This window comes from Erythrolamprus reginae, chromosome 3, assembly GCF_031021105.1.
Source record: "Erythrolamprus reginae isolate rEryReg1 chromosome 3, rEryReg1.hap1, whole genome shotgun sequence".
Lineage (NCBI taxonomy): Eukaryota > Metazoa > Chordata > Lepidosauria > Squamata > Dipsadidae > Erythrolamprus > Erythrolamprus reginae.
In genome coordinates this window covers 239523850-239537668 of record NC_091952.1, presented here as the reverse complement: position 1 = coordinate 239537668, position 13819 = coordinate 239523850, and the positions used below count along the sequence as shown (strand labels likewise).

The window sequence follows — 13819 nt, the reverse complement described above, 5'->3', positions numbered from 1 at the left end:
AGCGTAAAACAAAAAAAAGGAAGAAGAGGAGGAATGAGCAAAGAACTTACCTCTTCTTCTCATTGACTTCTCCACCTATCTCTGTAGTATCATCACCTAACCCCTAAAATTTTATTCTTAGACTATCCACTGTTGACCTCACCCATTTCCTAAGAGGTCAGTAAGGGTTTGCAGAAGTGCACCAGCGTGCCTTCCGTCCCCTGTCCTAATGTTTCTCTCTTACTAGCATCATGTATATAAACATTGTTATATCTTTGTATACCACCAATATGTACTTGACTAACTAACTAACCAACCAACCAACCAACCAACCAACCAACCAACCAACCAACCAACCAACCAACCAACCAACCAACCAACCAACCAACTAGATAAATTGATAGATAAACAAACAAACAAACAAATCCTTCACTTCTTGCAAACTTACTTTTTCCAACTTGTTTTAATGGCAGTGTTTGTGCTCTCATCTGCTACATCCCTGGCAGATTTAACTTTCTCCTGTACTTCATGCTGTGAAAAGCTTTGTTGCTTAATTTCTGCTGGATAATTAGAGGCAGGACATCTTTTGAGTATAACAAAAAGCTGGCCCTACTGGGTAATGTGCTCAGGATGTTATGCGAATTGGTTCTGGTGGGACAACAGAACAGCAGTCTTTCTTTCTCTCTCTCTCTCTCCAGGTTTGTCAAGAGCCAACCATTGGGAGTGTTGGACAGCTGGATTCTAACCACAATGGCCTAAAAGAACATTACTCTGGGCCACCGTTGAAAGTTTAAATGGCAGCTATGTTGCTCCGAGCAATAAACTGGGTTTCATTTGTTTTTATAAAGCATCATTGGCCTGGACAATTGCCTAGGCTGCTGAATGCTGACATAGGCCACAGACACGGACTGACATAAAATCGAGTTTCCAAAAAGTTTTTCTTTTTCTTTCACATTTCTAGCCCTCATGGAAGACTTTCTTGAAAGTTTGGGAAGCTATCCCCTCCCAGAAGAAATGGAATACAATGATCTCTCGATTATCGCGAGGGTTCTGTTCCAAGACCCCTCGCGATAATCGATTTTTCGCGATATAGCGGTGCGGAAGTAAAAACACCATCTGCGCATGCGCGCCCTTTTTTTCCATGGCCGCGCATGCGCAGATGGCGGAGCCGGGGAGCGACGAAATGTCAGCTGCCCCCGCCCCCCCAGCACCCGCTCGTCCACCGTTCGCCGCTCGCCCACCTGCCCGGCCGGCCGCTCACTCACTCGCCGCTCTCCCGTTCGCTCGGCCGGCCGCTGCCCGGCTGGGGAGGTGGATTCGCCGCCCCCACCAGCCCGATCTCTCTCCGGTGGCTGGGGAGGTGGATTCGCCGCCCCCACCAGCCCGATCTTTCTCCAGTGGCTGGGGAGGTGGATTCGCCGCCCCCACCAGCCCGATCTCTCTCCGGTGGCTGGGGAGGTGGATTCGCCGCCCCCACCAGCCTGATCTCTCTCCGGTGGCTGGGGAGGTGGATTCGCTGCCCCCACCAGCCCGATCTCTCTCCGGTGGCTGGGGAGGTGGATTCGCTGCCCCCACCAGCCCGATCTCTCTCCGGTGGCTGGGGAGGTGGATTCGCTGCCCCCACCAGCCCGATCTCTCTCCGGTGGCTGGGGAGGTGGATTCGCCGCCCCCACCAGCCCGATCTGGGGAGGTGGATTTGCCGCTCCTCGCCGCCTTCGCCTCGCTTCGCCTCAGCTGCTGCCCGCTGCCTTCATCTTCTCCCCAAACTCCTCCTTCCCTGCCAAAGCAGCCACCGCAGTCGAGCGTGTGAGTGATGCAGGGCAGCCCAATGCTGCCGGGAGGGGAATCCAAGCCGGTGGCTGGGATCCACTGCCCTCGCAGCCCGATCTCCCTCTGTGTGTGTGTGGGGGGGGCGACGAACCGATGATCGGGGGCTGTCCGTCCCTGTTGGGTGGTGCAGGGCAGGCACAGGGAGGGAGGGAGAGAAAGGAAAGAGAGAGAAAGGGAGGGAGAGAAAATTGAATGAAGAAGGGAGAGAAAGAAAGAGTAAGAGGTAGAAAGGATAGAGAAAAAGGAAGAGAAAGGGAGAGAGAAGTGACTCTTGGTGATGACGTATGACGTCATCAGATGGGGAAAACTGTGGAGTATTTTTTAATTATTATTTTTTGAAAAATCGCGATATAGCGTTTCGCGAAGATCGAGATCACGAAAATCGAGGGATCACTGTACACTGCTCAAAAAAATAAAGGGAACACTTAAAAAACGGAATATAACTTCTAGTAAATCTGTGAAATCTGTTCACTTAGGAAGCAACACTGATTGACAGTCAATTCCATATGCTGTTGTGCAAATGGAATAGTTGTGCAAATGAAATATTCAATGAGAATCATTCATTCAGATCTAGGATACGTTATTTGAATGTTCCCTTTATTTTTTTGAGCAGTATATTTTAGGAAATATTAAAAAGACACAATATTATATTTCCCTAAAGGAGAAACAGAGAAATAAATAAACTTAGATAAGATTGACAACTATATACTGCCATCTGACTGGGGTAGTGTAAGGTCTCCTGTTTAAGCAGGGGGTTGGACTAGATGACCTGCAAGGTCCCTTTCAACACTAATAAATAAATACATTGGAGACAGAAAGCAGCCCCTAAATCTATCCAAATAGCCCCCAGCAAATATTTGTGTCCATTGAGAAAGATTGGGGCAGCCTATCTATGAGGGTCAGCCAGAAAGCAATGCACCACATTTTTTTCTCCTCAGCCTACAGTAATGGTACGATTGAGAAATTTAGATATACATTATTTGAATTGTCAGGAGTGAATTCTGTGTGTAAATTTTGCGTTTCTTCAGACAGATAGCATAGCTGCATCGGTGTTTTGAAATGGGGTCTGTAAGTGATGTACGTTACAAGCGGCATGTCCTCATTGAATTTCTCACTGCAGTGAAAGAAACTGTTGGGAACATTCACAAACGTTTGTGTACAGTTTATGGAGAATCTGCAGTCGACAGAAGTACGGTGAGTCGCAAAAGACATTGTGAGGATGATGAAGAGGTGATTCACATAGTGCAGAAATGGTTTCATAACCAGAACAAGGAATGGTACCGACAGGGCATACTCGCCCTTGTGTCTCGCTGGAGGAAGGCGATAGAACGGGATGGAGATTATGTGGAAAAATAGGGAGTATAGAAGAAACATTATTCTTTCTTGTGTGTAAGTTTCATTGGGTTCAATAAATAATTGTTGAAGAAAAAAATGTGGGGCATTACTTTCTGGGCGACCCTCGTGTAAAGAATACAAGTTGCCTAATTTGTTCCTCTGTCTGCAGCATTAAAGTGTGGTAGCGAAAGAGCTCCGTCTTTTAGAATTTTTAAATTTCTTTAAAGTATGGCGATCATACTGCCTGGTCCAGAAGGGAAAGATGGAATAGACAACAGGAAAGCAGTCCTGCCAGGTTTGAGGATGTGGTGTTGAAGCCCTTCCATTTCTTGCGAGGAATTTGGAATGTGGTAGTATCATTTTTCAGAAGAGAATTTCTGTAGCTATGATTATTAGATGAGTAGCGAAAGTAGCCGTGACCACAAGAAACAGGATTTCGAGGTGCCGGCTGATGCCAAGGAGTTTATAATTGACATTTGTCAGAATAATAAAAGAGAAGCCCTCCAAACACACCACACTGGTATGGTGTACTCCCATGTTATCCCTTCCAAAAGGCCTCCGTTTACTTCACTCAAGACTCCATTCCAATCCTTTTGAAGTTCCTATTAAATTGCATTGCACGTTGCTATTCCTCCTCCTTCCTCTACCCCCAAACGCACCAAAATATTCACATCATTTTTGATGTGGAGGCCCAATTGCGCAATTACATCAATAGATCTTCCCAATTGGACGTCCTGATATCCTTGGGGCAGTTGAGCAAGGGCATTGAAAATTACATAGAAACATAGAAACATAGAAGTCTGACGGCAGAAAAAGACCTCAAGGTCCATCTAGTCTGCCCTTATACTATTTTCTGTATTTTATCTTAGGATGGATATATGTTTATCCCAGGCATGTTTAAATTCAGTTACTGTGGATTTATCTACCACATCTGCTGGAAGTTTGTTCCAAGGATCTACTACTCTTTCAGTAAAATAATATTTTCTCATGTTGCTTTTGATCTTTCCCCCAACTAACTTCAGATTGTGTCCCCTTGTTCTTGTGTTCACTTTCCTATTAAAAACACTTCCCTCCTGGACCTTATTTAACCCTTTAATATATTTAAATGTTTCGATCATGTCCCCCCTTTTCCTTCTGTCCTCCAGACTATACAGATTGAGTTCATTAAGTCTTTCCTGATACGTTTTATTACAGTCTGAATATTCGTTGAAGTCACATAATTCAGAGATAGCTGTGTTGGGTTATTGTAAGAAAGAAAAGGTCTATGGATCAGTAATGGGTGTGTGGGTGTGTGCAGTAAATGTATGCACTATTTCTTGAATACTTAATAGTTTTTTTAATTGTCTTTCTCTAGTTCCTTACTTTGATCCTTAATTACTTTTAAAATAGGAAATAATTAAATAGTATGTTTTTATCCATAAATGCTTTAATCATTTTAATCATTATCTAGAACTGAACTTTAATAGCAATTAAAGAAAATCGAGCTACTTGCCTAATCTGTTATCATACTGAATCTTGTGGGTTCAGTACTGTTAGTATATAGAACGTAACTTGCTTGGGTGTTGCCATACAGTAACTATAGTTATAGTTATAGTTTATTAGATTTGTATGCTGCCTCTCTTCGAAGAGTCAGGGTGGCTCACAGCATAAAAGTAAAACAATACATTACAAATCTAATAATAAAAAATTAAATCCATTTAAGAAGGCATTAATAACATAATAACAATAACTAACAATGACAGTTTGTATAATGTGACAACTGTACCTTTAAGGACCTTTTACTGGTTGGCCTTACGAGGGCGCCAACACCATTCCCTTTGGGGGGAGTTTCCTTGTTAGATATATATTTGCCGTGAGCTGTATTCTTGCTGTGCGCGTGGTTTGTAAACTATTAGAAGTATTATCTTGTTGCTTCTGTATATTTGTAAATATTGTTGTATATAAATTGATACTATGTCTGAGTCATTGTCTGGCTAACCCACATTTCCTACACCACAACAACTCTGCTTAATGTGTGTTGAAGGTTTCGTAGTGAGACATACTAACAAGTACAAAACCTTAAAATGTTACTGTGCTCCTCAACAAATAATGCTGACATAGACAACACCTTGTGTGCCCTCAAATATGGTTCCATGTGCCACCTGTGGCATGGATGCCATAGGTTTACCATCCTGGGACTAGAAGAACTCCAAGGTTCCTTCCAAATCTGTTGTTCAGTTCTGTTCTGTTCTACTCTACTCTGTTTACTCTATCTATTCTACTTTACTCTACTTTACTTTACTCTATTCTAGTCTACCTCAGATCAAAGTAGAGAATTGGAAAGAAATGCAATTTTCAACACCACTGACAACACACTCACTCTCCAAAAAGACCTGGACTTTGTCTCAGTCTGGTCTAACACCTGGCAACTTCAAATATCAACCAACAAATGCTCTACCCTCCACATCGGCAAAAAGAATCCAAACCGCACATACGAACTGAATAAACAATCTCTCACGGCCAACCCACACTCAGTAAAAGACCTTGGAATACTAATATCAAATGACCTAAGTGCTAAAGCCCACTGCAACAATATCGCCAAAAAGGCTTCTAGAGTTGTTAGCCTGATCCTACGCAGATTCTGCTCAGGCAATCTGACACTACTCACAAGAGCCTACAAAACTTTTGTCAGACCCATCGTAGACTACTGCTCATCTGTCTGGAACCCATACCACATGTCAGACATCAACACCCTCGAAATGTCCAAAGATATTTCACCAGAAGAGCCCTTCACTCCTCCACTCGAAACAGAATATCCTACGAAAATAGACTAACAATCCTGGGTCTAGAAAGCCTAGAACTACAAACTTAATACGAACCGCTCCAAACCTGACTGTAAAAAATATGATTTCAACAATCGAGTTATCGAAGTGTGGAACTCATTGCCGGACTCAATTGTGTCAACCCCTAACCCCCAACATTTCTCCCTTAGACTATCCACGATTGACCTCTCCAGGTTCCTAAGAGGCAGTAAGGGGCGTACATAAGTGTACTGGTGTGCCTTTCATCCCCTGGCCAATTGTCTTTCCTTTCTCTCACTTATCATATATATTTTCTTTCTTTCATATATCCTCTCCTCTAAGTTCACTTTACCCTTATATATATCACTACATGTCTATTTTTCTTCCTATGTATTTGTGTATTGGACAAATGAATGAATGAATAAATAAATAAATAAAATTTATGATTTGTCTCAAGTCTAGGTGAACGGGATTTGCTGATGTGTTCACCAGGAGCTGAGCCTGATTTGATGGCCGCCAATCAAATGTCAGTTATTCTTCTCTATTGTGTTCCCCCATAGCTACCTTGGCTGTGAAAGTTGGACCTTGGAAAAGGCAAGGCAAAATCAACTCATTTGAGCTGTGGTGCCGGAGAAGGCTGCTGTGTATTTATTGGACAGACTTCTAGGTTAGCCTGAACTTCCATTATAGCCACCTTACAAAAGAAACAGGACAGGGAAAAGCTTATAATATGCCCTTTTTGTTCTAGGTTTGTGTGACAACTTAGACAAAGCTGAGCTGATTTAATTGACAGTGGACAATTGATGGTGTCACATATGCATTTTCAATTTATTTTCATCATTTAAGAGTCCTAGAAATTCTTGTTCATAGCCACCAGGGGGCAGCCTCAAACCCTCCAGTTGAGCACTTACTACAGTACTGGTTTTTAAAGGATTTTTAGTTGTCAACTTTCACAGATAAAGTTTTTAGTTAAATACACTCGATGAATTATGTGCTCTGTTTAAATGTCAATGCTGGATTTTTAATTCATTTATTTAGATAGTTTGATATTTTGCAGAATGGTTTAGGGAGAAATCTCCACTTCAAGCAGTTTATAATTATCTGAGTTTGTTCTGCTTGGAATCTTTGGGTCCAGTTTCCATCAGTTACAATCCAATTGTAACAATAAGAGTGTACCTAATATTGCCACTGAGATCACCCATTGATCCAAGAGATGCCACAGATAGTTCTCGAGTTACAACTATAATCTGACAATTACGGTCCTAAATTGTGGCAGCCATAAAGCAGGTGGCCGAACCTAATTTTACAACTTTCTGGTGGTTGTTAAGCAAACATGAAGCTGTTAAGTGAATGCTGTGTTGTTAAGTGAACCCATTGTTTTCTATGGGATTTTTTTTGTGTGTATGGTTAAACAGCAGTAAATACAGGTTTCCAGAAAAACTATCATAAATTGCAGTCATAGTATTATGCATATCATGGATGGAAAGTTGGGCAACATTTGGACAGCTGAACAATTCAATCTCAAAACATGTGAACAGCATGGATTTTTGCCCTGGGGTAAAATGGGTGGCAGATAGATAGATGGATGGATGGACGGATGGACGGATGGACGGACAGACGGACAGGCCATTGGTGAAGAGTCAGATAGATAGGATGGATAGACAGGCCACTGGTAAAGAGATAGATAGATAAATAGATGGATGTATGGACGGACGGATGGACGGACAGACAGATAGATAATTTAATGGATAGGATGGATAGACAGACAGACAGGCCACAGGTAAGGATTGAGATAGATAGATAGATAGATAGATAGATAGATAGATAGATAGATAGATAGATAGATAGATAGATTGCAGGCAGGCAGAGATATAAATTTACAGGCCTACAGTATTCAAGACAAATGATCTTTGCAACATAAAAGTTATACTGTACAGGGCCAAAACCCATCCATATAGCATTTTAATTCAAAGCAAAATCTTTTCCAGAATTGTTAGGTTGAGGCTAACAGCTGTCCTTCCCTGAAAGAAATTAAAACATTTGCATACTTGTTTTCTTTGCCAAAAAACTACCCTCAGGAAATATTACAGGTCCGTCGGGTGATGACGGCAGCCTGATCGATGAAAATATTTGGATCCTTAAATGCATTGATTAATAGCAGGGAATTATGTGACTGACGTTTGAAATATTCATTAATTCATGCCATAATTCCTCTGTCGAAAATTCCCATTTTCTTCTAACCAGCTTAGGCTGGTTCGTTTTGTGCCTATAGATGTTCTGGATGGCTCCACAAATACTATATGTCCTTTCATGCTTTTGCACTAAAAATAAGGTTGAAAGCTTACATGATAAGCGACTGAGCAACATTATCGCTGCAGGAAGCGGTTGGAAAACCGGCAACCTGGTTTTCCATTTCTTATGGTATAAGAACGGGCTACAAACATTTAGACAGGTTACAAAAATGGTGGAAGGTCTTAAGCATAAAACTTATCAGGAAAGACTTAATGAACTCAGTCTTTATAGTCTGGGGGACAGAAGGGAAAGGGGGTGGACATGATCGAAACATTTAAACATGTTAAAGGGTTAAATAAGGTTCAGGAGGGAAGTGAACACAAGAACAAGGGGGCACAATTTGAGGTTAGTGGGGGAAAGATTAGAAGCAACGTGAGGAAATATTATTTTACTGTAGTAGATGCTTGGAACAAACTTCCAGCAGACGTGGTTGGTAAATCCACAGTAACTGAATTTAAACATGCCTGGGATAAACATATACCCATCCTAAGATAAAATATAGTAAATTGTATAAGTGCAGACTAGATGGACCATGAGGTCTTTTTCTGCCGTCAATCTTCTATGTTTCTATGTTTTCTAAGAGCACTGAAAGAGTAGTAGATCCTTGGAACAAACTTCCAGCAGACGTGGTTGGTAAATCCAAAGTAACTGAATTTAAACATGCCTGGGATAAACATATACTCATCCTAAGATAAAATACAGTAAATTGTATAAGGGCAGACTAGATGGACCATGAGGTCTTTTTCTGTCATCAATCTGCTATGTTTCTATGTTTTCTAAGAGCACTGAAAGAGTAGTAGATCCTTGGAACAAACTTTCAGCAGGCGTGGTTGATAAATCCACAGTAACTGAATTTAAACATGCCTAGGATAAACATATATTCATCCTAAGAAAAAATACAGTAAATTGTATAAGGGCAGACTAGATGGACCATGAGGTCTTTTTCTCTCTGTCAATCTTCTATGTTTCTATGTTTTCTAAGAGCACTGAAAGAGTAGTAGATCCTTGGAACAAACTTCCAGCAGACGTGGTTGATAAATCCACAGTAACTGAATTTAAACATGCCTGGGATAAACATATATCTTTCCTAAGATAAAATACAGAAAATAGTATAAGGGCAGACTAGATGGACCATGAGGTCTTTTTCTGCCGTCAATCTTCTATGTTTCTATGTTTTCTAAGAGCATAGCAGGAAGAGAAGGAGAGGGGAGAAATGACAGAAAAGGCATTTGTGTTTTTACCTCAGAAACCTTTCTAGTGCCTCACCTTTCGGTCCAGGTAAGATGGTATGCGTAGAACAGATCTCGGTTGTCTGTCGGTTGCCGTCTTCTAAGCCAAATATTTGAACCAGGACAAGAAGCAACACGAAGAAAGTTTCATGCTTCCACCACTTCTTCTCCATGTCGTCCACCGCTGAGCTTTACAGGAAATGCCCTTCGTTGTTGCACTCTTAATAATTGCTAAAATAAGATTTCCCATATAACTCTGGGGAGCAAGATAAATTGAAAATTCCCTTTTTTGATTGCAGATTTTAAAAAAAGGCACCGAAGAGGCCTGTTAGGGTGTTGCGTTGACGTGGGTTTGAAAAGCGAGTCATGGAGTCGAGACCCAGCATTGTCTAGCAGATTTATGCAGCCCTGACAGTTGTTTATTAAACTTTATCAGTTGGATGTGAAATATTTAAGAGAAAGAAGGCTGCAAGATTGATCTCGAATGCCTGAGCCGCCCTCTGTTTTGTCTCTGCCTGCTGTCTGAAGGATCTATTTCTTTCTCTGTGTTTACTGAGCAAGTACAGTGGTGCCTCTACTTACGAAATTAATTCGTTCCGTGACCAGGTTCTTAAGTAGAAAAGTTTGTAAGAAGAAGCAATTTTTCCCATAGGAATAAAATAATAAAATAAAAGCAAATATTTGTGTGCGACTGGGGAAACCACAGGGAGGGTAGAGGCCCTGTTTCCTCCCAGGAGATTCCTAGAGAGGCCCCACGGAGGCTTCTCCCTGCCTTTTCCGGCTCTGTTTCCTCTCAAGAGATTCCTAGAGAGGCCCCATGGAGGCTTCTCCCTGCCTTTTCTGGCTCTGTTTCCTCTCAGAAGATTCCTAGAGAGGCCCCACAGAGGCTTCTTCCTGCCACTTCCGGCTCTGTTTCCTCTCAGGAGATTCCTAGAGAGGCCCCACGGAGGCTTCTCCCTGCCTTTTCTGGCCCTGTTTCCTCCCAGGAGATTCCTAGAGAGGCCCCATGGAGGCTTCTCCCTGCCTTTTCCGGTTACAGTTTTGGAGGCTCAGTTTGTAAGTAGAAAATGGTTCTTGAGAAAAGGCAAAAAAATCTTGAACACCCGGTTCTTATTTAGAAAAGTTCGTAAGTAGAGGCATTTGTAGGTAGAGGTACCATATATACTACCAAAAAAAAAAAAAAAGAATTTTAGATACAGGTAGTCCTGGACTTACAAGAGTGCATTTTAGTGACCGTTCAAAGCTACAAGGGCACTGAAAAATATGACTTACAACCATTTTTTACAGTTACGACTTTTGCAACAACCCCCCAGATGCAGGTGGGGGTTCCTGCTTACTTCCGGTACCAGTGAGCTTGTGCTTGCAATTCTGGGTGACTGGCAGGAGAGCATGTCTGGTGGCATGAGTCTGTGTTGGAGTGAGATTTTGCTTCTGTGCATGCTCCAGCATGATGCATGTGTGACTCAAAATGCGCACTTCCATCGCAATGTAAACCGGTAGGGAAGGTATGTCCCACAGATTTGGCCTTCTCTGGGTCCCGTCGACAAAACAATGTCATCTGGCGGGACCCAGGGGAAGAGCCTTCTCTGTGGCTTCCCTGGCCCTCTGGAATCAACTCTCCCCGGAGATTAGGACTGCCCCCACCCCCCTTGCCTTTGGCACCAGACCAGATTATCTCCGGGACCGCCTTCTGCCGCAAGAATCCCAGCGACCAGTTAGGTCCCACAGAGTGGGCCTTCTCCGAGTCCCGTCAACTAAACAATGTCGTTTGGCGGGACCCAGGGGAAGAGCCTTCTCTGTGGCGGCCCCGGCCCTCTGGAACCAGCTCCCCCCAGAGATTAGAATTGCCCCCACCCTCCTCGCCTTTCGTAAGCTCCTTAAAACCCACATCTGCCGTCAGGCATGGGGGAACTGAGATATTCTTTCCCCCTAGGCCTTTACAATTTATGCATGGTATGTTTGTGTGTATATTTTTAGTTGTTTTAGCATTGGATTGTTACATGCTGTTTTTATCATTGTTGTTAGCCACCCCGAGTCTACGTAGAGGGGCGGCATACAAATCCAATAAATAATAATAATAATAATAAACTCCTGAAAACCCATCTATGTTGCCAGGCATGGGGAAATTGTCATACCCCTAGCTGTTTCGATTTACGTATGGTTTGTCTGGATTGTATGATTGTTTTTTATAAGGGTGTTTAAAAATTGTTTTTAATATTGGATTTGTATATGTATTGCTTGTTGTGAACTGCTCCGAGTCCTCAGAGAGGGGCGTCATACAAATCTAATAAATAATAATAATTATTAATTATTATGTGGAACTCACCCCTGGGTTACACGATTGTCATTTGTGGCTTCCAACAACAAAGTCAATGGGAAAAGCCAGATTCATTTAATGACAGTATGATTCGCTTAAGAATTGCAGCAAGTCACTTATAACAATAGTGACAAAAATGGCACAAAATCAAGCACACATTACTTAACTATCGTTTTGTTTAAACATTGGAAATTCTGGAGCAAATTGTGGTTATAAATCTAAAACTACCTGTTTGGGAGTCCTAGAGATTCTCCCTCTACCCCAGTGATAGCGAACCTTTTTTTTCCTCGGGTGCCAAAATAATAATAATATTATTATTATTATTATTATTATTATTATTATTATTATTATTATTATTATTATTATTATTATTATTACTACTACTACTACTACTACTATTACTATTATTATTAATTAGATTTGTATGCCGCCCCTCTCCGTAGACTCGGGGTGGCTCACAGCAATGATAAAAACAATATACAATGACAAACCTAATAGTTAGAATCTAAAATAACAATAGTGCACGTACATACTATCGCATATGTGCACATGCCCACAACCATATTCAGTGCCCCCCCATGCTCCCCCACTCACCCATTTTCTGACTTCCTATGGGCCCAGTAGGGCCATTTTTCACTCTACCCAGACTCCAGAGGCTTTCTTGGAGCTTGGGGATGGAAAAAATGCCCTCGCCTGCCCTCCTGGAGTGCTTCCAGAGGCCAAATATGCCCTCCCAGAGCCTCTGTACAAGCCAAAAATCAGCTGCTGGGTGCCCACATGCTCTCTGGTGCTGAAAATTCAAAACAGTGTTCTTTATCACAAAATTCAAAATAAACTAAAGCACTCTTTTTGTATTGCAAAGAGCACTCTTCCCAAAACAACTGGGTAGTCTGTACAAGTTCCTTTAAGCAGTCATTAAGTACTTAGCTAGCAGCTGTGAAGAAACTCCACACTCCTTCTTCTTCCAACGAAGTGAGACACACACACCCATTGCTCTGCTTTGTTTTCAAAGGCGTGAAAAAGCAACAAAGTCCAGCACACACGACGAACTGCTATCAGATATTCTTCCACAATGGCTAAACCCACATGCTGCTATTTATAGCAGCAGCCCTAATTACTGGAGACCCACCCAAACACAGGTGGCCTCCCTTATTTCCTGTAATATGTTCCTACTTGGTCTCTTCTACACATAATTCTGCTCTTGCGTGGGTCCAAAATGTCATCATCTGAATCAATAGAAGATAAGGGGGAATGACTGCCTTGGCTGTGTGCCAAGCCCCTCTCTGCCGAGTCACTCCCACCTTCTTCTTCGTCCGAGGAAACTAAACTCTGAACTGATTTTGTCGGCAATAACACAGGTCTGTGACATGTTGAAGTTTCCCTTGCATCCACCTTCCCACTCCCTGGGGCAGAAGCTGGGCCAGAGCCAACCACAACAGCCATCATGGCCCTACCCTAAACTCTGCTTTGCTGCTTTATGGTGGAAGAGGGTTTTCTATCCAGAACAAGCAAAAGCTGCTAGGAACCTGTACAAATTGTATATGCTCCCATCAAGGTTTGAAGGGCATCTTGGCTGCCCGCCTATATTGATAGTCATTATATAGTGGAGGCAACAGATCACTTTAGTGACAACGACAAATGAATCATTTAGCATTGTTTAGCATGAGCCACGGTGGCACAGTGGTTAGACTGCAGTACTGCAGGCTACTTCTGCTGCCTGCTGGCTGTTTGCAATTTGGTAGTTCAAATCCCACCAGTCTCAAGGTTGATTCAGTCTTCCATCCCTCCAAGGTGGGTAAAACAAGGACCCAAATTGCTGGGGGTGATATGCTGACTCTGTAAACCACTTAGAGAGGGCTGTAAAGCACTGTAAAGAGGTACTGTATTTTTCAGAGTATAAGTGTTGTGGTTGGCTCTGGGCCAGCTCCTGCTCCAAGGACTGTGGGGGTTGATGTAGGAGAATCCTCCCATAGTCAGAGGCCAGTTTTGCTTCCGACTGCTTCCGACAGCGGAGCGTCTGTAGCAGACAGTGAAAGTGAAGTGGGATCCACAGAGGA

General features: G+C 42.5%; 1 protein-coding gene across 1 annotated transcript in view; it reads right to left on the bottom strand.

Moving 5' to 3' along the window:
- COLEC10 (collectin subfamily member 10) overlaps positions 1-9810 on the bottom strand; it is a 36005-nt gene extending 26195 nt beyond the window's left edge. The window contains exon 1 of the mRNA XM_070748234.1: positions 9483-9810. Coding sequence (XP_070604335.1) covers positions 9483-9618 — 136 coding nt within the window. The 5' untranslated portion in view covers positions 9619-9810. The remainder of the gene's footprint in view (positions 1-9482) is intronic.
- Positions 9811-13819: the final 4009 nt, after the last annotated feature.